Raw genomic sequence first — 26540 nt, forward strand, 5'->3', positions numbered from 1 at the left:
TGTGCACTGTGTTATTTTATTCCCTCCCAGGCAATACACATATCTGGCAGGTAATAGTTTCTGACAGTGTGACACCACATCTGAGAAGCCATTATACCATCTCCTGACAGAAATGTCAAGTCACACAGTTAGGAACAAATATTCGTGTTTTTCCATAGAGATATCAGAGCACAGGCGGGTTTGCCAGTCAATCATTTTATGAGGTTGCATGTGCCTGAACCTTTATATTCCACTGCAGACATTACTCTCTGTTTGATGCATCAAGTAACCAGGTAACTGCCACCTTTGACTTCTCAGTATATGACTTTTATCTTTAGAACAACAATGGGCAGTATAAAATAACATGTCAAAACTTTGCAGAGTTCACAGTACAAGTCTGCACTAGTACTGAAAACCTTTATGGTTTCAGGACTAAAACTCTACCATAGTAATCTTCGGTGGAGGTTTAAGTATTTCTATTGTATTCATTAAGTAGTGATTTCTTTGAATTATTATTTATTTCATTACCTTAAAATTATTTTATTCCTAACATTCCTAACCAGTAAACAGACACCAATACTATGACAAAACATTGACACTTTTCGATAACCTACCCCTCTTTTGGGTTCAAGAATCAGGATTCACCAATACAGGGACAACTGGGAGGTAAGTACCAATGGATTAATTATTTGTGACAAATCAATTTTACATGTTGGTGCTATAACTTTTCTACAGAGGAGTATCAACATAAAGATGTTCAAAACAACCAAGGATATATGGTCATATTTATTTTAATTAAATACAGTAGGGCAGACCCTATCATTTGTGTGGTTAAATAATTTGCCTTTTTCAATTATAAAGGGGAACTATTGCAAAAATGAAAATTATATATGAGCTTCATCATACTGAAATAAGACACTTTCTAAATACAATCAATTAAATATTTTGCTTCTATCTGAAATAATCAAGTTTATCTTCACTATTACTCTCTCAGCATCTGTTTCTCTTCATTCTGTCTCCTTGCAGCAGTTGGGTGTCAGCTATTCATTGACAGTTAGATCCAATATTTCTTATGGGGGGGGGGCTTCCTTTCATAGCAGATGAATTAGAGCTCACTCAAATAACTGGTTCCAGTACAAACAAAATAACTGCCTTTTGCACAAATTCTGCATGTAGAGAGACATGATATCTGATGATTTTAATAGAGTGAGCTCTAATACCTCTTCTAGGCAAAAGGAGCCCCCCTATGAGATATATTGGATCTAACTGTCAATGAATATCTGACACCCAACTCTTGAGAGAGGTATAGTGAAGATAAACTTGATTATTTCAGAAACGGTACAGAATATTTAATTGTTTTTTTTTAGAAAACTTTATATTTCTGTATGCTGAACCTTTTATTAAATTTTCATTTACAAAATAATTCCCCTTTAAGCCCCAATAGCTGAAGATCCACCACTTTGCCACCTCTTATATTAAGGGATATGCACTGGGCTTTCAGAATGTAGAACACAGGTATATGGAAAAGAGTTAAAGGGGATGTAAAGGCAAAAAAATAAAATCCTATTATTACTTTCTTTAATGAAAAAGAAACCTATCACCAATATATTTTGATTAAAAAATGTGTACCGTTTTTATAAGAAACCTGACTGTATGCAGTGAAATTCACCTTTCGTTTTACTTGCTCTGACACCTGCAGTTAGGAAACTTCAGACGGCCCCTAACTGCTGTGCAGAGAAACAATCATACTTTCAAACAACAGGGGGGAGCCCCCCACCTTACTTCCCAGAACTCGAGCAGCTTTGTTTGTTTGTTTCCCTGTAACAACTGTGTTTTCCCCTTCCCCAGGATTCAGATTCGGTTCGGTATTTGGCCGAATCTTTCTCGAAGGATTCGGCCGAATCCAAAATAGTGGATTCGGTGCATCCCTAGTATATTCTGATTATTAATCAGACTTGCTGTATCGGTTTCTGGCAGATATTATTTTGACCATTTATGACGATCCCTAAGCTCAACCTCCCAACTGAAACCCAGACCACACTGAGCATGTGTGTAGTCTTGGTATTGCAAAGAGTTTTAACAAAGTTACAAGATGACAGCCCCCTGCACCAAGCATTTCTAACATTATTCTATTTTAGACTTTAGTTGCCCTTTAATGAGTGAAATAGCACTGTACCTGGTAGATGTCAGACAAGCTGCTGCTCCCAGAATCACTAGTGATGCTACATCCTGAATGACTGGAGGACACGTGCGTCACCTGTGGATGTAGACTGTCTGTGATGTGCAGTTTAGTGAAATCAGCAGGAAGCTAAAGGGAAAAAGAAGATAGACAGTCAGCCCTGGATCATAATTTCAGCTCTGTATCAAACATATACATTAGCCACAATGCACAATAATAATAAAATTGCAGTGAAGCTGCAGGTTTGTAATTTCCAGCAACATTTAATAACTGGACTCGACAGAAGCAGACAAATGAAGGCACACAAAGACTATCTTTCCTATGGGATGCTTCCCACTTGGATATCTGATAAAGCAACATCTCTAGAAGTATAAAAAAGCAGCCAAATTTAGAAAATATAATATAATGGCATTCTAGGAAGCAAGATTGTCCCCCTTTTACATAATGCCACTGGGCAAATAATCCTCATATTGGGAATCTAGCTGCTCCTTCTGGCTGGCTGGAACTTTCCAAAGTTCTTTGGCGATATTTGTTCTCTTGAGAATAAGATATACTATACAATATAAACTATTGTGGTTACATTTCAACGCACAGCACACAAACCTAGACTATCTAGACAGTTATTTAAAGGAAAAATCTAATGGCAATATATACTGGAGTGCTAGACGGGCACCATCACAATGAAAAGACATATTAGTGGCCACCATTACATCAGAAGTAATTCTTGGATAATTAGAAGCTTCCCTATTCATAGAGAGACCTAGTCAAGTATTAATGGACTTTGTGGCAATAGAGACAGTGAGCTCCATGAAATATGTCACAGGACTATAATCAGGGAGTATTCACCACAATGAATCACGTCTTCTCTCCTAAGCGTCATGCTGCTGCCTCCCCCACTTACTAACATCTCAGCTCCATGAATAAGAACAGCTGCACTGACAAAAGAAGGGACGACTCTGAAAATGGGCACACGAAGATATAAAGCTCAAGCTGGCATCACATTTTTACTGCAGATACATTTCAGAAAGTAGCGTTCTGGGCCAGACAAAGTTCTTAGTGAAGTAATTTTGCACAACTTATTTTTATAGGGAATTGTGTTCCCCTTATTGCAGAAACAACTTCACCAAGGAATCCTATGGCCACACTCAATTCTCAAAATCTGCAGGCCAAATGCATTTATACAGGTATTCAAACACTAATGTGACAACTTGTTTTGATGTAGATGCAACATTATATGTTATATTATATACAAGCTTCCTCAAGCCATGCAACACGACAAATTTGCTTAGTATAGCCCCACAGAGGCTGACGATGTGCCCATCAATGGGACTACACGATGGAGCGGATGACAGGGGACATTCTTTCCTCTTCCTATGTACAAAATGATTATCCAATCAGTGTACCCTGTATGGTGTTGTCCTGATTTGTCTGGCAGTTCTGTGTGTGCACAGAGCTTGAGCGAGAGGTGCCTAGTGCACTTGAATATCCAGTCAGGACATATCATGTTACTGGGGGTATTGTCTGTGCTGCCTCTGAGATCACCTGACTAGAAATATTGCAGCTCTAACTGTAATAGGAAGTAGTGTGGAAGCAAAAGACATAACTCTGTCTGTTAATTGGCTAATGTGACCTAACATGTATGGTTTGTTGGTTTGTTTGTGTGCACCGTTAACCATAGGATCCAAGGGGCCCGCCCTTATTTCTTAAAATGGCAATATTCTATTTAGGCTTCCCCAATGGCACATACTACTAAAAAAGTATATTATTACCAACATGGTTTATTTACATGAGGCAGGGTTTGACATATGAGCTGTTTTATGCAATATATTTTCATAGAGACCTACATTGTTCAGCGGTATAGTTTTCCTTTAATAACTGTCCAAAGTTATGGAATTAAAGGGCATTTAGACAACAACAGCTTGAGCTAGAAAATCTAAAATAGAGTATGTTAATCCTCATTTCCAAGCTCAAACATGACACAAAAATGTAATATGTTATTGTAAAAGTTTAAAGTTTATTTACTAGCTAAATGTCCTATTACTGGGAATTTCCTTACATGGAGGGGGTTCTAACTAGCTGGGTTGAGTTTAAATACAAACACTTATAGTACAAAAATAGTAAAAAAAAAAGGACTTAACTATTTTTGTACTATAAGTGTTTTGCCCCTGATAAAGACCACTATGGTGGTCGAAACGCGTCGGGTTTTCTGCTATCATGTAAGTGTCTGATATAATAAACTTTATATTGTGATAGATGTAAAAATGGTAAAATTCTGGTGTCAGTACAGTATCTACTTCTAGCTGTAATTTGCATAACTCTGATGCTTCACCACTGCTTCCCAAATTTATTGCAGGTGCTGTGAAGGAGATAAAACATCACTTATTTTTAGAAGGTCCTACACTTGTACACTCCAACGTATGCAAGAAATACATGCCTGTTGTCTATCAATCATGTTTATATACAGGTGCTTGAGTTGAGGTTTGCTGCTGTTAAATGTTTTATCAAAAAGACATGGGCTTACAATCAGCCACTATCTGTTATTTAAAAAGTAAACATGCCCCATTTACATCTATTAACGCTTCTAAAGATTTTCCTTCTACAGTGCATTATGGGCTAAACTGTATGCCCAGTGGCTCTGCAACGTACTGGATTTTAATGTCTTGGCCCTATTCCATATGAGCTCTGTTTATGCATGAGACTATTCCTATCTATCCACACTGTTTTAAAGCAGTTTAAAAAGGTTACCATCTGTTTTAGAATACAGACTTCAGCCAACTGTACTTTATAAACCAATGCAGAGACAAAAATATAACAATCATGGCAATGATTACATTGTGGGGAATTGACAAAATCTTCATTGTGTTGAGTTTCCACCAAAACTTTGACAAAAATGAAGATATTTTCTTTGGCCACAAAAAAAACCCATTAAACAGTAGTGGGATAACTGAGCATTGTGTTCACCTTTGCATTTTCAGAGAGATTGATATTCTAAGGCAATTTGCAATTGGCTTATTATTTTTGAGTTGTGTAGCTTTACATTGAGCAGCTCTCGTGTTTGCAGTTTCAGCAATCTGGTTGCTAGGGTCCAAATTTCCATAGCAACCATACATTAATTTGAATAAGAGACTGGAATATGAATAGGATAGGGCCTGAATATAAAGGTAAGAAAGTAGCAATAAAATACATTTCTAGCCTTATAGAGAATTTGTTTTTTAGATGGGGTCAGTGACCCACATTTGAAAGCTGGAAAGAGTCAGAAAAGATATTCTATAACATAATCAAATTAACCCAAAGGTGAACGACCCTTTTACGGTTTACTAGCAGACAAGCCAAGTAAAGGGAAAATCTATATTTATGTACATAATGCTGCTACTTATATGGCAAGGCAAGCTGCTTAACCAGAATAATTTAAAGCAGTTGTACAAGCTGGGGGGGATATATTGTAGATGACCGGTATATATCCCAATTCTTTAGGTTTTAAAACTACCTCTTTAAGAGACACCAATAAACATATTGTTTTACCTTCAATCTGGAGTGGCCTACATGTCTGGTGAAAAAAACCCCGCTGTGATCCCCCAAACTTCACACAGTGTAAAGCAAAGCTTCAGTGTGTTGCACTGTACTGATGAAAATATTGAAACCCATATAAAAATATAAATATTTAAGGCAAAATAGATTGCTATTTCACCAAAACTTCTGGTTTGGAGACTTTTTAGGCTCTACTGCATCCCTAAAAACTGCTGTGGCTCCTTGAAAAGCAGGTAAGGACTGGGTGTACGGCAATATGGAAATGGTAAGAAATAAATTCAGGGTATTTAAAAGGGACTATTGTCATGCAGGGTGGTTTATTGGCTCCTATGACTTATCATGCTTAGTACTGTCTCAATGTATTTACTCCTGGTCTAAGCTCACACATGGGGAAACTTCGACTTGGTTATAGGGAGTTGACATAGAGTTCAAGTCAATTTCACCATCTATATTACTTCTTATCGTCTAGCTTGATTCAAAACGTATATGAGCAATTTCAAATAGTTGAACAACTTATGGCCAAACAGAAGTTTAAAATAGACCTGACTTTATTTAATAACATAGCCAAATAAAGCTATATATCACAAGCCAAATGCTCCTAATGTTCCCTAGGTATTTAATCTATCAATTAAAAGGCAATCAGGCGTTTGAAAGACAAGCAGGGACGTTTCCCCATTTATCATTTGGTACAATGTAAACATTTAATTCAGAAGGAAAACAGACATTAAGAGCGCATGGGTTGCAAGGTTTAGTGATTTAAAAGAAGCTGTCAATGCATGTAAGTAGACATAACAAAATCATTTTCATTGATCCTGCTTAAGGGCATAATTCAGAGTGACAGGTCACACCACTGTAAAATGTGATAACAGATTCAGCTCTACATACTATTTACAAAAGCAGCACATTGTTTTGTTGACTACGTATAGAGATACTGTATGTGCTGCTAGAGGCCAGTTTAATCATTTTGCCTCCAACTATTTTAAATGTACAACTTGTACAAATGTTCAAGTTTGGATGGCTGCAGAGTGGAAGCTAGGGGCTGCAGTATACACAGTTTGTAGGTTTAAATACACAGCCTTATAAACATGATTCCAAGAAGATTGAATCAAGGACTCATTTCTTATGTGCACAGGGCATTCTGTCATAATATTCAGTGCTATTCTTTAACCAGCCAAACAAAAAAGCCATTACTGATATGTATAAATGTAAATACAAAGCTAAATGAACATCTATTAGAGAATAAAATGAAGATAGGCCTTGTGGAGCTAAATTTTTTCCCTTCAATGAAGCAGTCGGGTAAAAGGATATCCGAGTAAATGGTCAAATAGGAAGAAACAGCATCAGGTGCTTGAAGGTGCAGTTCAATTGAAGAGGGAAAGAACAAGGCTAGAATATTCCACTCTAACAATCAGCCATGAAGATGAATTGAATATATATAGTGCAAGAGGTCAATTTGTCAGAAATTGAATCTTGAATCATCATATGAGCATTATTAAAAATCCAATAAACCTCGCTGACCTTTGTATTTTTTACCTTATTAACTTCCATCTTCACTCACAAACAGTACCCATAAAAATGTTTTATCACAAATCAGCTTATATATATATATATATATATATATATATATATATATATATATATATATATATATATATATATATATATATCTACACACACACACATATATATATATCTGCACACACACACACACACATATATATATATATATATATATATATACACACACACACATATATATATATATATATATATATATATATATATATACACACACACACACATATATATATATATATATATACACACACACATATATATATATATACACACACACACACACACACACACATATATACAAGCTATCATTTATTACTATGGCTTCCATGTAATGTGTGCAGTAAAACATAGAATTCTTCTCTCACGTGGAAGATGAACACGTTTTTAAAAAGCAAATCGCGGCGACATATCGCTCGTTTTGTCTCTGAACAAAACCAAATGAAAGACGCCAGCTCCTGTGCCCACAGCGCGTTTGTGAATCGCCTGTAGCTCCAAGACCCTTTTCCGAGCGATTTATCAGAAATAGCATGTACTTAGAAAAGCACTGAAATCTCCTAGACACGCACACACATACAGATAAGTAGCAGCAATTGTATTCAAATTACAATGCGAACGCAATCACGCAAGAACGCAAGCACGTAAAGACGCCAGGTTAAAGCGGGAAGCACAAACCGTTTCCAGTTTGGGTGGAGCACGTACCGCACAGAGTAATGGGATACAAATCGCTCTGTGCCAATAGTCGCTGTGAATCGTCTGTTCAAAAAAGACGATCGTCTTGTCGCAGCGATTTACTTTATTAAAACGTTGGCGACAAATCGTCCAGTGTGTCCCTACCCTTAAGGGCCTATTGAGAGAGACACTGTCAATGCCATCAAAATGGCTCAATTAAACTGAATTAGTTAATTTATGCATTTATAGAAGCAACACGTTTACACGTACAACAGGCAGGCTGTAACAGCTGAATGTTAAAGGAATTGTTCAGTGTAAAAATAAAAACTGGGTAAATAGATAGGCTGTGTAATATAAAAAATGTTTCTAATATAGTCAGTTAGCCAAAAATGTAATGTATAAAGGCTGGAGTGATTTCATGTATAACAAGTCAGTCAGAGCACTACTTCCTGCTTTTCAGCTCTCTTGGTTTAACTGACTGGTTACCCTGGCTACCAGACAGTAACCAATCAGAGACTTGAGGGGGGGCCACATGGGTCATATCTGTTGCTTTTGAATCTGAGCTGAATGCTGAATATCAATTACAAACTCAATGAACAGAAATGTACCATATGGCCCCCCTTCAAGTCGCTGACTAACTCAGAGTTATAGAGCTGAAAAGCAGGAAGTTGGATTCTGGCTGTTTTATTAGACATCTGTTCACTCGAGCCTTTATACATTACATTTTTGGCTAACTAACTATATTAGAAACATTTTTTATTTTGCACAGCTTCTCTATTTACCCAGTTTTTATTTTCACACTGAACTATTCCTTTAAATCCTGTCAAGAAGAGGCTGATGAATGTTGTTTTTCAGATAGAACACAACTATAATTGCAGGTGGTTACGGTACACTTGAACACATTACACAGAATGAGCCAAGGAAGCCTATAATGGACATCCCGTACATACCATACAAGCACTTTTTTACTTGGGTTATTTCACAGTAGGACATATCCATCGGGCTTAAGGAATATCACATCGGTTAAGATGGTTTTGATCCCCTTTCCATACTGATATGAAGGTCACTTCTTAAACTGCCTTGATATTTGAGGAAGGAGGAAAATAATTTTACATTTTCTAAAATAATGCCTTCATTTAAATTTAAAAAGTAACATATAATACATCTAACCAATAAGTACTCAAGCAGTAAGTTGCTCAGTTGGGAGGATATTCAGAGGCAGGTTGTAGGAATATTAAAGCCTAGAGAGCTATTAAAGTAGGGAAAAATGTTGTCCCAGGTCAGTATTCAGGAGCAACCAACAACATCATTTTTTTTTAAAAACAAACCTAGCCCAGTAAGATCTGGCTACTGACTTGATTCTATGGATTACTGGACTACTGTAAATGTATGCTTGTTTTGCCTAAACCTCTAATATCTGAGTATGCACTAGTAAGTTAGCAGAAAGTGACTTCCAAACATCTGCTATGCCTTCGCATTAATACAGTAGCACTACAATTGAAGTGCAGCATGCCTACAGCATAAAAAGCTCAATTACGCCAGAGAATCTAACTTTAAATGCTTGCATGCATGTAGCATCTCCAACCAGAAAAGCTTACTGTGGATTTATATAAGAATACACTGAAAAAAAACATTGAAATACTAAGGTCCATAAGCTTATACAACAATTTTTTCTTTTAAAATATAACTCTATAGGACAATTGCATTAAACAAGGGCAACAACATAACTGTAGCAGAGAAACAACGGTCATTTTGGATACCGTAATAAAAGAAAAACTGCTGGTGGGTTCTGGATTTTGGATACCGTGACATGTCATTTGAAACAAGCCAAAATTAAATTATACAAGCACAGAAAAAGAGGCTATCAGATAGCCCCTAGCCACGGGAAGACCTGACATGATGAAAGCCAATGTAAAGTCTGCACTATTTAAATCAACAAGCTCAAACACAAACCATGGCTCAAGATGTTGGTTGTAACCACATGTTAAATGGTAGCACTGTCATTTGAGAAAACAAAGTTTATGTTCAAATTAATCTGCTTTGAGAGGCAAGCAAGAGCATCTAGGGCAGCTTAGGATCCTTCCTTAAATAAAGGTTTCTGTGATTACACATGGCATGCATACAGGAAAAAGCCCACTCAATGTCTCCATTTATCAACGTTAAACACAGGCCACAGGCCATCTGCAGCTGTAAGACATTGGGATATAATCATAGCCACACCCAGTTAGAAATGGATATTCATTTAGTGGCCCATTTATCAAAGGTCGAATTTCGAATTCATGTGAGGTTTTTTTTTTTTTTAAACTCCCATAAACTCCCATGAACTCCAAATTTATTATAAAAATCAAATTGGTGAATAGGATTGACACGAAAACTCAATTTGAATTTTAAAAAAACTCGAATGTCAGGAAGCCTGCAAACAACTCCAAATTGTAATGCATTTTGAGAAGGGGCGGCACATTTATCAAAGGTTGAATTTCGAATTCACGTGAGTTTTTAAAAAAAAACCTAAACTCCCATAAATTCTAGATTCGAGCAATCAAAATGTGTTAAAAAAAATCAAATTTGAATCTCAGGAAGGCTGCAAATGACTCGAATTGATCCCGGGACCTCTCCTATTGACTTAAACAGCAAATGAGTAGGTTTTAGGTAGTGAATAGAGTATGATAAATCTCAAAAATCTAAATTTTGGCCATATAAAACTCAAAAATTAGGAATTCAAATTTTCAATTTGGCCATTGATAAATCTGCCCCTTAATATTCTGTTCTTTGGATGAAATATTTTTTTAATTATAGAAATTCTTATTCAGTTACACTTGTAATTATTTAGAAGACTGTGGGACCTTGGGCTCATCATCCTGCAACATGACCTAGTGTCTAGGTCGGTGACATAGCTGCAGCCACTGGGGAACACTGAGAGGTTCTTCTGTAGAGCCGCATATCCCATCTGAAACCAAACTGACAGTTGTCTATTGTTTGGATTTAAAGGGAAACTAACTCGAAAATGAAAATTTTATATAAGCTTCAGCATAATGAAATAAGAAATTTTCTAAATATAATCAATTACAAATTCTGTACCGTTTCTGAAATAATCAAGTTTATCTTCACTATCCCTCTCTCAGCATCTGTTTCTCTTCACTCCCTCTTCCTGCAGGAGTTGGGTGTCAGATAATCATTGACAGTTAGATCCAATATATCATATAGGGGGCTCCTTATGCCTAAAAGATGTATTAGAGCTCACTCTATTAAATAAACAGACATGATGTCTCTCTACATGCAGAATTTGTGCAAAAGGCAGTTTGTTTTTTAGATTTTGTTTGAACTGGAATCAGTTATTTGATTGAGCTCTAATGTATCTGCTAGGAAAGGAAGCCCCCCTATAAGATATATTGGGTCTGTCAATCTGACACCCAACTGCTGCATGAAGAGAGAATGAAAAGAAACAGATACTAAGAGAGGGATAGTGAAGATAAACTTGATTATTTCAGAAACAATGCAGAATATTTAATTGATTGTATTTAGAAAGCTTCTTATTTCAGTATGATGAAACTTATCCTAAATTTAAATTTTTAAAGAAGGAGCTGTGGCATCAGGATCTACTACAATAAATAATATTGCCAAGATCATAAGATGTAAGTGTTAATTATTCTAATTCAGAACCCCAAGTATAAATTAGATTCTTCTGATATAATAAAATTTAGCACAGAAGGTCAATTGCTAAAGCAGAAAAGGGCTACATCATGGATTTCCCTAACTGGCACAGTGAAACTGAACCCTCAGAGGTCAGCAAGGCTTCGGATAAGGTCACAGCAAGCAGTCATGTGCTTAATTTTGTTTCATTCTTCACCCTGTACAGACCCCATAACTGATTTGTGGCTCCGACAACAAGCCCACAGACACCCTTTAATGGGGCTCTAAATAGAGATATGTTCCCCCAAGCTTAATGTGCAGTTTCCACCTGTGGTGAAAGCAGCAGGAGATTAGCTTCTGGCAGTTTATTGCAACCATGGGGTGCATCCTTTAGGGCTATATTCAGATGCAAATAGAATTTTATAATCATAGGCTGACGTAAATGATTAGCACAGCGGAATGCAACTGTGACTGTACTTCCCTACACTGGATGGCTGTTTAAAGTCGTCTGCCATGCATATACAACATACGTTTGGTTAGAATCATCACTGCTGACAGCAATTAGCGGCCAAATGATACAAAATAGATTGTATAGATTACAACAAAGTATTAAACCAAAATATCAGCATTATCAACAGCAACTACAGATCAGAAATGAACAATCCACTGGTATGAATGAGCAGCATTTTCATATATCATCAAAAAGTCACTCCTTAATTATGCCTAAACCAACAATGACAAGGCAGAGGGATAATGGAGAGCTCACACAAAAGGCCTGCAATATACAGCATTTCTAATGCAAATGTAGGAGCTGTCTTTCTTGCCCTTTAGTTTCCAAGACTTGATTGATTGCATGTCTTTTTATGGTAGCACTGCAATAACCCCAAACATCTGATAATACTCAAGCACCTCAGCAAGCTCCCATCTACCAGAATGCATTTGGTTTTACTTCTATTGGTTGGCCAAAGTATGGTCACATTAAAAGGTTGAGTTTCTTGTATTCGAAATGTCCAAACACAGTAAGTCTTTTTAGAGCCTGTTATAAGGAAATGAGTTATTCAAGTCTGTTTTAATAAGAACAGAAACTACTTTTGTTAAACACAAAAAAGCTCACTATCCACAAACACTGGCAGATCCTGTTTTATCCATCTCTTGTTCATGGGTTTGTTTATAACTTAACGGGACTGTCACAAAACTCATTTTCAATAGCACACTACAAATACGTACATTTCTAGTAACTGTTATTTTTACAGGGTTTATATATATATATATATATATATATATATATATATATATATATATATATATATATATATATATATATATATAATACGATGTGGGTAAGTCGGCACTCTCGTCAAGCAGGTTAAATGTGCCTGGGTGCAGTGTCCAAAAAATTTTTTGAATATATCCAGCAAAGAGGTCCGCACTCTCAGGACTTACAAATAAAATAAAAATGTTTTATTGAAAATAAAGACTAACGTTTCGGCCTCTCCGAGGCCTTTCTCAAAGTGATTACAGACATCAAGAGAATGCAATAAATACCCCAATTGGCGGGAAATAATAATTGACTGACCTCTATGACATCATCAGTTAGTTAGTATTTGCATATAAAACAGATTTAAAACAGATTTAGAACACGTTTCTTTAAATATATCGCCACTCCCCTCTGTTAAAAATAAAGACATAGTTAAAAACATACTGTGTACAACTCACTATCATCTCCTCTTAGTTGTTTTTAATATAATACAGTAACCTAAAAACCGTTCCATTTATATTACACAGTAAAAGTATTGAGTAAGTATCTTAGGTCTATTTAAACATGCCCCCTACGATACAATGTAGCATATAAGTTCCTATCAATGGATAAAAAAGTTACTGTAGCTTAATCATACTGTTGTACTATGTGACCTTAGGCTATTATTATTAACCCCTTGGTTCAGTGTCAAACAAACCTTAGTTCCAATGTTCTAAAATAGTGTAATGTATATAAGTGAATATGCACTCCCAGTGATCTATACCTGTGTCCATAAAATAAGTTAAATAAATCAAGTGTAAAATCCCAGCCTGGATGTGTAATACATGTATTATCCCTGTAAACAGTATTAAAATGTGCAGAATATTAAATGCAAGAGATTACTAAAATTGGTGCAATACACAATTAGGTGAAAAAATTAAGTGAAAAAATAAAAAATATATAAAAAATATATAAAAAAATATATAAAAAAGCGAAGAAATGTTCAAATAGTCCAAATGTCCCCAATAAAAATCACCATAAACACTGAAATCCTCAGGGTGTCTGGGCGTAGGTAGCACACTAGTTCATAATGGCGTAATACTCAGTTTGGTGCATGTGAGTTCAATATGTATTAGTTAGCGGCTCGATAACCCCTTAGACACCTGTGGATGTGAGGTAGGTAGCCGCAATGCAGGTCAAATAATGTGAGGATCACTCGTCCTCTGTGATCAAACTCAATGATCGTGTCGGGGAGCACTAGCCATCCGCGGGAGCGCCACACGGTAGAGAGAGCTATGACACACACTGTTTATATGCATAGAACTCACCCGCACGAGTCATTTATAGCCTTATTTGTATCCTCAGCAGCGGAGTTCGCCGCTACAGCAGCACAGCATATACGCCTAGAACTCAGAGAATCTTCTGAACCACCGCTGCCGAAGAATCCGCATCGGTTCCCAATATACTTAATAAAGCAGTCGGCGGTCAAGTGCAACAGCATGTAGACATTCACCGCGGGGGTCATTCTGCGGCAGTGGGGACCCACCGGAGACCACGCTGCAAGATATTAATGTGTCTCATCGCCTGTATAGAGTCACACGTGCCCCAAATCCGAACCGACCTCCTCCGCTCATAGCCAGCAGGCTCCACTGATAGGTAATGTTACACAACATAATCTGCACATCCACTGAGGAATACCTATCCACCGTGGGAAGCATGTATAGGGCGTACCTCCTAGCGTCGGCTGTCAACCGCGGTGAATGTCTACATGCTGTTGCACTTGACCGCCGACTGCTTTATTAAGTATATTGGGAACCGATGCGGATTCTTCGGCAGCGGTGGTTCAGAAGATTCTCTGAGTTCTAGGCGTATATGCTGTGCTGCTGTAGCGGCGAACTCCGCTGCTGAGGATACAAATAAGGCTATAAATGACTCGTGCGGGTGAGTTCTATGCATATAAACAGTGTGTGTCATAGCTCTCTCTACCGTGTGGCGCTCCCGCGGATGGCTAGTGCTCCCCGACACGATCATTGAGTTTGATCACAGAGGACGAGTGATCCTCACATTATTTGACCTGCATTGCGGCTACCTACCTCACATCCACAGGTGTCTAAGGGGTTATTGAGCCGCTAACTAATACATATTGAACTCACATGCACCAAACTGAGTATTACGCCATTATGAACTAGTGTGCTACCTACGCCCAGACACCCTGAGGATTTCAGTGTTTATGGTGATTTTTATTGGGGACATTTGGACTATTTGAACATTTCTTCGCTTTTTTATATATTTTTTTATATATTTTTTTATATATTTTTTATTTTTTCACTTAATTTTTTCACCTAATTGTGTATTGCACCAATTTTAGTAATCTCTTGCATTTAATATTCTGCACATTTTAATACTGTTTACAGGGATAATACATGTATTACACATCCAGGCTGGGATTTTACACTTGATTTATTTAACTTATTTTATGGACACAGGTATAGATCACTGGGAGTGCATATTCACTTATATACATTACACTATTTTAGAACATTGGAACTAAGGTTTGTTTGACACTGAACCAAGGGGTTAATAATAATAGCCTAAGGGCACATAGTACAACAGTATGATTAAGCTACAGTAACTTTTTTATCCATTGATAGGAACTTATATGCTACATTGTATCGTAGGGGGCATGTTTAAATAGACCTAAGATACTTACTCAATACTTTTACTGTGTAATATAAATGGAACGGTTTTTAGGTTACTGTATTATATTAAAAACAACTAAGAGGAGATGATAGTGAGTTGTACACAGTATGTTTTTAACTATGTCTTTATTTTTAACAGAGGGGAGTGGCGATATATTTAAAGAAACGTGTTCTAAATCTGTTTTAAATCTGTTTTATATGCAAATACTAACTAACTGATGATGTCATAGAGGTCAGTCAATTATTATTTCCCGCCAATTGGGGTATTTATTGCATTCTCTTGATGTCTGTAATCACTTTGAGAAAGGCCTCGGAGAGGCCGAAACGTTAGTCTTTATTTTCAATAAAACATTTTTATTTTATTTGTAAGTCCTGAGAGTGCGGACCTCTTTGCTGGATATATTCAAAAAATTTTTTGGACACTGCACCCAGGCACATTTAACCTGCTTGACGAGAGTGCCGACTTACCCACATCGTATTATAGTATATTGACCAAGCCTGGCACCCGTGTTTATATATTACTCTTTGACCTATTGATTCCATGAATGCTGACACCAAGATTGGCGCTGTAAAGTTATAATTTGGACTGGCGTTTTACTCCTTCCTTCTGAGGCCCTAATGGTCTATATGCGGGCTGCTGTAGTTCAAGCCGAGGTTGACAGCCGACGCTAGGAGGTACGCCCTATACATGCTTCCCACGGTGGATAGGTATTCCTCAGTGGATGTGCAGATTATGTTGTGTAACATTACCTATCAGTGGAGCCTGCTGGCTATGAGCGGAGGAGGTCGGTTCGGATTTGGGGCACGTGTGACTCTATACAGGCGATGAGACACATTAATATCTTGCAGCGTGGTCTCCGGTGGGTCCCCACTGCCGCAGAATGACCCCCGCGGTGAATGTCTACATGCTGTTGCACTTGACCGCCGACTGCTTTATTAAGTATATTGGGAACCAATGCGGATTCTTCGGCAGCGGTGGTTCAGAAGATTCTCTGAGTTCTAGGCGTATATGCTGTGCTGCTGTAGCGGCGAACTCCGCTGCTGAGGATACAAATAAGGCTATAAATGACTCGTGCGGGTGAGTTCTATGCATATAAACAGTGTGTGTCATAGCTCTCTCTACCGTGTGGCGCTCCCGCGGATGGCTAGTGCTCCCCGACACGATCATTGAGTTTGATCACAGAGGACGAGTGATCCTCACATTATTTGACCTGCATTGCGGCTACCTACCTCACATCCACAGGTGTCTAAGGGGTTATTGAGCCGCTAACTAATACATATTGAACTCACATGCACCAAACTGAGTATTACGCCATTATGAACTAGTGTGCTACCTACGCCCAGACACCCTGAGGATTTCAGTGTTTATGGTGATTTTTATTGGGGACATTTGGACTATTTGAACATTTCTTCGCTTTTTTATATATTTTTTTATATATTTTTTTATATATTTTTTATTTTTTCACTTAATTTTTTCACCTAATTGTGTATTGCACCAATTTTAGTAATCTCTTGCATTTAATATTCTGCACATTTTAATACTGTTTACAGGGATAATACATGTATTACACATCCAGGCTGGGATTTTACACTTGATTTATTTAACTTATTTTATGGACACAGGTATAGATCACTGGGAGTGCATATTCACTTATATACATTACACTATTTTAGAACATTGGAACTAAGGTTTGTTTGACACTGAACCAAGGGGTTAATAATAATAGCCTAAGGGCACATAGTACAACAGTATGATTAAGCTACAGTAACTTTTTTATCCATTGATAGGAACTTATATGCTACATTGTATCGTAGGGGGCATGTTTAAATAGACCTAAGATACTTACTCAATACTTTTACTGTGTAATATAAATGGAACGGTTTTTAGGTTACTGTATTATATTAAAAACAACTAAGAGGAGATGATAGTGAGTTGTACACAGTATGTTTTTAACTATGTCTTTATTTTTAACAGAGGGGAGTGGCGATATATTTAAAGAAACGTGTTCTAAATCTGTTTTAAATCTGTTTTATATGCAAATACTAACTAACTGATGATGTCATAGAGGTCAGTCAATTATTATTTCCCGCCAATTGGGGTATTTATTGCATTCTCTTGATGTCTGTAATCACTTTGAGAAAGGCCTCGGAGAGGCCGAAACGTTAGTCTTTATTTTCAATAAAACATTTTTATTTTATTTGTAAGTCCTGAGAGTGCGGACCTCTTTGCTGGATATATATATATATATATATATATATATATACATATACATACCAGCATTTCACTTTGTGAAATTGTTTAAATACACATATCAGTGTTCCAACATTTCACATTTTTCAAGGATAAACTGAAATATTCCTAATTAAAGTATATGTCTAAGGGTAAGGCCAGACGAAGAGATTCGGGGAGATTTTGTCGCCTGGCGACTTATCGCCACGTCTTTTGCGCGACTATCTCCCCGAACTGCCTCAGCGTCTTTTCCCCATAGGCTACAGCACAAAATCGCCTGCGCTAATGCACACGCGGCGATGCGTTTTCAATAGTCGCCTAAAGACTTTGGCGATAAGTCGCCAGGCGACAAAATCTCCCCGAATCTCCTCGTCTGGCCTTACCCTAAGAATTGACTGTGCAACCCGAAGATTACCAAAGCATAGTGTGGGCGCTTAACGGAATTTTGTATACATATATATATATATATATATATATATATATAACGTCGGATTAACAAACCTGATCTTTTTTCACGATATTAACTGTTTGACCTTTTATGAAAATCCATGGACGGACTATATTGATTTTTTGCCTAGAGCACCCAGGTGTTTATAATTTCCTCAAGGTGTGCAGCCTGTACCCTACATATATATATATATATAATGAATTATTTTTATTGTCTCCTTCATGTGTTTCCCAGTAGCACCTCCAATCAGATTTCCAAACTGTTACAATCTGATACTTTTGCTGTTGTCTTTTTTCTGAGAGATGCAGGCACCTCACTTACAGAATGTATTAAACGTGAATCTAATACAATTTTAAAAGCCATAGATAGAATAAAAAAAGCAAATAACTGAAAACAGATATTACTTGGGGCACACTGCGAGATGTGAGAATGACATGTTTTACAAATGAGAACTTTCCCTTTAAGTCATAGTTTCCTGTCTTGCTTTTGAATAGAAAATACATCATGAAGGTCTGTGATGGGTCCTCTTTTGATCAGCAATGCACAGTGTACCCCTTATGCCCTCCTTTGTTCTGCCAAATTTTAACAAAATATGATTTGGCCAAAGGGATTTTAGCAATAGTCAAAATCAAAAGTCAAAAAATAAAATAATAAAAAACATGTTGCTTATCAACCCCTTAGATGTGCTCTAAGTGGCCTCAAAGCAGGTGATTATTTTTGAATTCCAGGCAAGTTTTGGTTGCATAAAAACCAGCTGCCAAACAGACCTCCTGTAGGCTGCGAGTTCACATAGGGGCTAAAAAATAGCCAATCAGAGCTCTTATTTGGCACTCCCAGGAACGTTCAGCATGCTTATGTTACTCCTCTTACATTTGAATGTTGTTCATGGGTTGGGGACTCCTGCTGTAGTGAATTTAACATTAACTCAAGTTTAATGTCTTTTACCTATGTTTGTGTTATTTAGAAGGCTTGACCTGCAGGAAAGGGGCTGTTATTATTTCTACATGTACCCTATCATCAGATGATTCATTAAGTTTGACATTTTCAGGGCCTCGCTCACACTACATTCCTTGGCAGATGAAAATAACAATGCTCTATATATATTAAATAATTAAATCTGTATGGGGAACAGGATTTTAACCTTAACCATGGGAAAGGCCATGTGGAAAAGCAGCTCTGTGGGATAATTTTTACTGGATCAATGTTCTATAGATAAATTATAAAACATACGTTTATTAAAAAAATGGATAGACAGTTCCAAACCCCTGACATTTGCTATATAATTGAATGTTTGCACTTCAAAATTGGCTTCAAAAATGCAATTCAGTAGCATGAGATTTCAAATCTTTCAACACATGAATTTATTACATACCCAATCCACTGCCACAGTCACACACTTCAGAAATGTCTTATACCCTGGCAAGTTCATTTGGTGTAATCCCTATATATAATCTAGTGATTATACGACTTTTTAAAAATCCAGAGCAAGAAATTGAGAGCAAACTAGAATCCACGATTTGACCTTATGTATTATTTAAAAAGCACAATTTTATTAGATCAGGGAAAAACTTGATAAAATTGAGGGAAAATCCTAACTGTACAATTTTTTATATTTTTTCCCGACTCTCCAGAAAAGCCCACAATAGTTGGATTTTTGGGCTAATTCCAGCAGACAACAGCAACTTCCAAATTGGATAGGGATCTCTACTATTGACTCATATACAACCTTGGCAGGTCTGACATGGACAATTTTCGGATTCTGACTTTTTCTATCCTCGGGGTGTAATATATCTCAAAAAATGTGTACGAGTTTTTTGCATTCGGACTTTTATAAATAACCCCTTTAATGTCCATTTTCCATTATCTTTGGTTAATACAAGAACATCCAACAAGGTAGACTACTACCACAGAACATTTTGTTTCATAATTCCTCTGGGGTTGTCAACTATTCCCTATGTAGTGATATCAAGAGGATTTATTATTATTTTAAAAAGCTGAAAGGAAACCTATTTACATTTAGTAGTGCTACACATGCATATATTTACATTTACAGGCACATGTGAATTTATGGAAGGTCTTAAGGCCCCCATACATGGGGCGATTAAAGCTGCAGACAGACCGAGTCGGCATCTTATCAGCCCGTATGTAAGGATATCCGACGGGCTTCCCCGATCGATATCTGGCCGAAAGTTGGGCAGATCTCGATCGGGCAGGGTAAAAAATCCAGTCAGATCGTGGCCGCCTCCGTGCATGTTTGCGGTCCCGCAATCCGACCACCCGTTTCAAATGCATTCTGATCTGATCGTTGGGCCCATGATCGGATCAGCCTGATATCGCACACTTCAATGTGGGCATATTGGGGAGAGAGCCGCTTGTTTGGCAACATCGCCAAACGAGCGGATCTCTTCGTCTATGGCCACCTTTAGTCAGGTGTCCCCATCCTTTTTTTTACCCATGAGCCACACTCAATTGTAAAAAGAGATGGGAAGCAACACAAACATGAATTAAGTTCCTGCGGAGTGCCAAATAAGTGATTTGTTAGCCCTTATGTGGACTGGCAGCTTAAAGGATGCTTTGTTTAGCAGTACATCTGGTTTCATGTAACCAACACCTGCCTCGAAGCCACAAATTTGAAAATAAGCAGCTGCTTTGAGGCCACTGAGAACAACAGCCAAGGTATGGGTGAGCAAGGTTGCTCATGAGCCACTGGTTGCGATCAGAGGTCTAAGTGTTGGTAGAAGCGCATTGAAGATAGGCCCCAGCAATTATTTACAGTACATACAGTTTGACCATCACTAGCACTCTTCTATTTCAGCGTAAACTTAGGGTGGCAAATGTAGTGGCACATCTGTCAATTATCATAGGGACTGCAGAAGACACGGCATACTAGACAGGTAGCAATAACCATATGTTTTTACAGAATCACTGAGAAATTCTTTCTTTGAGTGAACCTTCAACACTAGAAATGAGATTTAAAGGGTAGACAGGGTCACAGCATTCACATCTGCTTCCAATTGGAACAGCTTGGATCCTGTTGTTGAAATCCCTTTAACATAATTATGGGAAAGTAGACTTGAAATTCAAGTTGAGCTTAAATTGGGAATCTGAAAAAATAAAATACCCTGTCCTCACATTCTGACCAAATTACCCCCCCCCCCATTCAATCTCGCAGAAAGGTTAAGTATAGTATCTACTTTAACCATTGACTAACATGGATAATAAAACTAATCTATATGACAGATATATATATATATATATATATATCTCTATATATATATATATATATATCTATATATATTTGCATAACATCGTTTGCCTGTATTTGAAAAAGAGTTGGTCACTATGGGAACATATTAAGCTTAAACACATTGCAGTTGCAGGCTACCAAACATTGTAGTCCTAGTGTGGATGTAATCTAAGTTTTTATTGCATCAATCCAAAGGGGAAATGGAAGTGGATTCTCGCAGAAGTATAGATAGTAGAACAATCAGAAAGCAATATGGTTTATCAAGGGGTCCAAAAAAAATCTCACTGTGTATGCATGTGTGGGATCTATAATTAGGATCTTGGGTTCTCTGGGGCCCTTTTGTATTCTGGAATAACATGACTTAATGCTACCAAAATGAATTCAAGTAAAGAACATACAAATACAGGAATGGGATCGGTTATCCGGAAACCTGTTATCCAGAAAGCTCTGAATTATGGAAAAGCCATCTCCCATAGATATTTATTATGCTGTGTGAAAAACATCGGGATAATACACCACACGTCACCAGGTTTAGCTGTGTAAAAAACGGCATAAAAGACGGTGTAAATTTAGGTGTGTGTAAAATTACACACACCTTGGTAAACTCGACATTCATTTTACACAGCTCTTTACACCTTTTTTCAGTGAATTTAGTATTACACAGTATATTAAAAATGCCCCTACATTTTTTACCACACAATTCTCACTACGGCTTGTGAGCAACCACAGAAACTTGAAGTTGTTGCTAGGCATGGTACTAGTCCTATTATTACAGAGCTGGTTCCTAGATAATTGATCATATTTCATTTTTAAAAATATTAAAAATTTTGAAGCTGATTTGGAATTACAGAATAATATATCCCACATTTGTACTACTCTGTTAAGAATCATTAGGTGTGACTTAAACTGTGGCAAACAATATGACGGCCTTGTCTTATATGCACACAAATATGCAAAGGTCAAATATTCTGAGAATACTGTAAGTTATGCCTTCTTAAGCTGGCCATAGATGTTGAGATTTTTAAAAGATCAGATCCTGATCGTGAGACCACGATCTTCTCAGAACGATCGTACGAATTTACCATCAACTAAAAAGACCAATTTACCAGGAAAACAAAGGCGAGCTGCCTGCTGGGCCCTGCAAACATAGATAGATTGCACTGGGACTGACAAAGATTTTTTGACCTGGGCGATCAATTTCCCAACAGAAGTTGGCCGAAAAATCGTAAGATGTACGATCGTTCGAATACCACTAACCGCACGATAATTTCTAAGGATTGGTCGGGCTTCCCTAAAATCGGTCGTTCGGCAAGAAGAATCGTCGCGTCTATGGGGAGCTTTACTCTCTAAGAAAAATGTCAGCTAAACACTTTTATACAGCTTACTTTGCCTGTATCTCATTGGCTAGGAAACAGGCTTAAAAAGTGATTAATCGGAACATCATTCTGCTATGCATCTCATTAATAAATCACCACAGAGACTGTGGGCTGAAAAGACATAACTTACTCTTAGGCACATTTATAAAGTTGTGGAAGTACAAAGTGGAATTAGGACACACACACCACACGCCACTTTTTAAGACCAAACTGTGTAATTTATTAATATGAAGTAGAGTGTAAAGATGCACCAGAAATTCCTCTCTGCCTGAACTCATCCTAAAGCTGGCCTTAGACGCAAAGATCTCATCGTACGAATCGAGGATTTTCGGAACGTGTGTTGAGAGTCCCGACATTTTTCGTCCGGCGGATATCGGTCGTTTGGTTGATCGGGGAGGTTAGAAATTTTCTGTCGGCTGCGGGTAATATCTCTGCATGTATTGCCGATCGTATGATTTTCAGTGGGAGACTGTCACTAGCTTTGTCTATCGTACGATTGCTGTCAGGGGCAGAACATCGGTTGATCTGTTCTTTAACTACTTTATTTGATCGGAATGGTAAGACTTTGATCTGAATGGTTAGTGGCAGGTCGGGAGATAGGAAAGTCTGATCGTACATTGATTCGTACGATCAGATCTTTGCGTCTATGGCCAGTTTAAGACTTTAATCTGAGATGGAGCAACATTGTAGTGTAAATTTCCAAAGTAAAACATAATACACACACCTTAATAAATGATACACCTCAATTCACTATATTTTACAAGAAGTTCTCCTCAGCTCCAATCATTGATGTCACTGCTTAACTGGGAAATGGAATATCAGTTGTGTCAGAAATGCTGACAGGAGGCATTAAATCATGAAAAAAAATCATGGTTTATTTTTATTTTACACCAATTTTTACACTGTGTTCTTGGTGTCACACAAACAGCTTAATAAATACATTCCTTAATACCTCGAAAAACCTGTTTGCATGATACCTTAATCCAATCTCTACCTTGATCAATTTCTACCAACAGCATGACAAATTAGGCATTCATCCCAATGCATTTTATCTTAAAACAGTGTTTATTCGAATTGGAGGTCCAAAATTTTGCAAGAGCCAAACTTAGATAATAACCAAAGTCACAGATATAGGGATATATTGCTGTATTAATGATTTAATCCTAGTTCCAAGGCTACCTCGGAAAGCAAGTACATTTTCGCCATAAAGTTTATGAAGCAAGCACATATATTTGCATCTATGGCCAGCTTAAGATACATCCATACAACTTTTTCCATGAGTAGTTGCATGGTCATTCAGCCCCCAACTTCACGTTTATCAATTCTATTTGCTTCCCTATACATTTAAGTGAAAATGTAGGCTAATCAATAATGAAGGCTAATCAATAAAAATACACATATATCCAGTACCCAGAACAGTTATCCCTACTCATTTGTTGGTCTCCAACCAACTGTTGATTTGTTTCTTCTTTATAGAGAGTGACAAGGCTAGATAAGTAAACAACAGGTACTCATAACTGAGGTCCACAGAAAGAGTCATGTCTGTACCACTTTCATACTTTCTGGTGCACTTTTTACAGCTGCTCGTTTATATATAATTCAACAAATTGTTACAAACTATAAAGAGTGTTATGATCATTATTACCTGACATCTTTCCTTCACCTACATAAGTTTAATATTTTGAAAACAATCAAAATTACTGTCAAAATGGTTGTGAAGAGCCACGCTACACCGCATAGGAAACCATGCACCCCCATGCCCTTTGTAGAACAAAGCTCACTTACCACCAGTTAAAATCCTTTTAACTATCATAGATGGCAAAGAAAATAAAACTATATTTCACTCAGGAAACCCAAGGACCATCCACCAATGATGGAAAAGATTGATGCTAAAGAAGGTGGGACAAAATATGGGGAGTGCACATAATTATGCACAGTTGTATGAACTATTAGAAGCTTTTAGCACTGATCTGCTCTCACCTTGCAATATAAAGGCTACACATTTTAGCTTGTAACATGTAAATTATTACTATTTTCTGCAATGTTTAAAGGTTTTTTTCGATTTGCTCCTGTGACGTTTCTGATTGCCAGGGTGATTAAGTAGCTCTTTGCACAGGGGATGCTTAAAATCGCACCCCCAACCTGTGGAAAGGCAAACGTTTGTGGGAAATGTGTCACTGTCTTCGCTTGCCCTTTACGAATTAGTCAGAAAGTTTGAAATGGATCCACTTAAAACTGTCAGAAAAATAGAAAGATCATTTATTTGCAAAAAGCCAGCACCCTGGCATTACAAATTTGATAACTGTTGTCCCACCTTGATAAGAAATATGTCTGACAAACAAAATGTGTGTTTAATGTCAGCTATAAAGAAGAACTAAGAAGGACCCTCAGTATTCCCAGTAAATATTTAATCTGCAATAAAACACACACATCCCTTACACCAAAGTTACCACAAAAGTATACCAAACACAAGCATTCTGGTTCCTAACAAACATGACTGGCAACTCTGCTCTAATTATGGAACCATAGAGAGAATGCACAAATCCAACAGCCAAGTCAATCTTATCTCAACTGTGTCAACTTCATAACTGGGTCCTGTCAACAAAATTGTGATTGTCACCAAGGCATTTATCTGGCTACATGCTTTTGGGATCTGCAAACTGCTGATATCACAACTTGCCAGAAATAGCACCTACTATATAACTGCATTTTAAAAAAGGACAAAACGGCCATGAATGGTTAGACTCATTTATTTACTTAATGACCAAGTGCAACTATGCTACAGCAAGACAATTCCATTATAGAGGGGGGTTGATGGGTCAGTAAAATACAAAGTTGACATAAGCTCCTCTTAACCAATCACATTCAGCTTTTGCTGTCGGGTTCGGTGCTCGCTGGCATTGCGTTTTTCAAACAAACACTTGCTACAAGCAGGGATTACCTTGTGACAAATATGGAGCTGACACAGGGGATCAATTATAATACAGGTGAACAATTAAATTAACCCCTTCTTCCACCCAGAGGTTTATCAGCAGTTAATCGGGTCTGTGCCATACATATTCAGGCAAAGCCAATCCCAAGGTTAAATAAATGCAGAAAGTGTACTGCCGCAGCTGGGCATTAAGAGGTTAAACCATACGCATATTAAACACCTGCAAGCTCAAACATATGCATAAAGTAGGTACCACTTTGCACAAGCTCTGTAATTTGCGCTGATCACCATAGAAACCAACAATTATCACCCTTGGAAATTTCAAGAGGTTTTTCATTAGAACTGAATCCATGACTTTCTTGTAAAATATATATAGTGAATAAAGTACCCCCTCTTGTAAAATATAAGGATATTATAAGTTACCGAGGAGTTTCATGACCCTATAAAAACACGAGGCCCAAGGCCGAGTGTTTTTATACAGGTCATGGAACTCCGAGGTAACTTCTAATATCCTCATATTTTACAACTGGGGGTACTTTATTTATTATAATACACAAATTTCAATGAGTCATGTGACAGAAATTACATCACTACTCACCGTTTATAACTGATGACATCACTACTCACCGTTTAGAAGGATATAATTTACAAGATATTCATGGCTTTTGTGTATTATAAATAAATAAATGAACCTTGGTTGTTATGTTTTGTTTTAATATAAAAATCCAGACCTTTAAATGTCCTTCTATCACTAGCAACATCAACCATGTATCAAGTTAACAGGCCACCAAATGCTATTCAGATGTTG

General features: G+C 37.3%; 1 protein-coding gene across 8 annotated transcripts in view; it reads right to left on the reverse strand.

The window, feature by feature from the left end:
• LOC108706643 (rap guanine nucleotide exchange factor 2) overlaps window positions 1–26540 on the reverse strand; it is a 211349-nt gene that overhangs the window by 48878 nt on the left and 135931 nt on the right. For all 8 annotated transcript variants that reach the window (XM_018243232.2, XM_041579535.1, XM_041579538.1 and 5 more), the window contains one exon: window positions 2156–2287. In XM_018243232.2, coding sequence (XP_018098721.1) covers window positions 2156–2287 — 132 coding nt within the window. The remainder of the gene's footprint in view (window positions 1–2155; window positions 2288–26540) is intronic.

Source organism: Xenopus laevis, chromosome 1S (assembly GCF_017654675.1).
Source record: "Xenopus laevis strain J_2021 chromosome 1S, Xenopus_laevis_v10.1, whole genome shotgun sequence".
NCBI lineage: Eukaryota > Metazoa > Chordata > Amphibia > Anura > Pipidae > Xenopus > Xenopus laevis.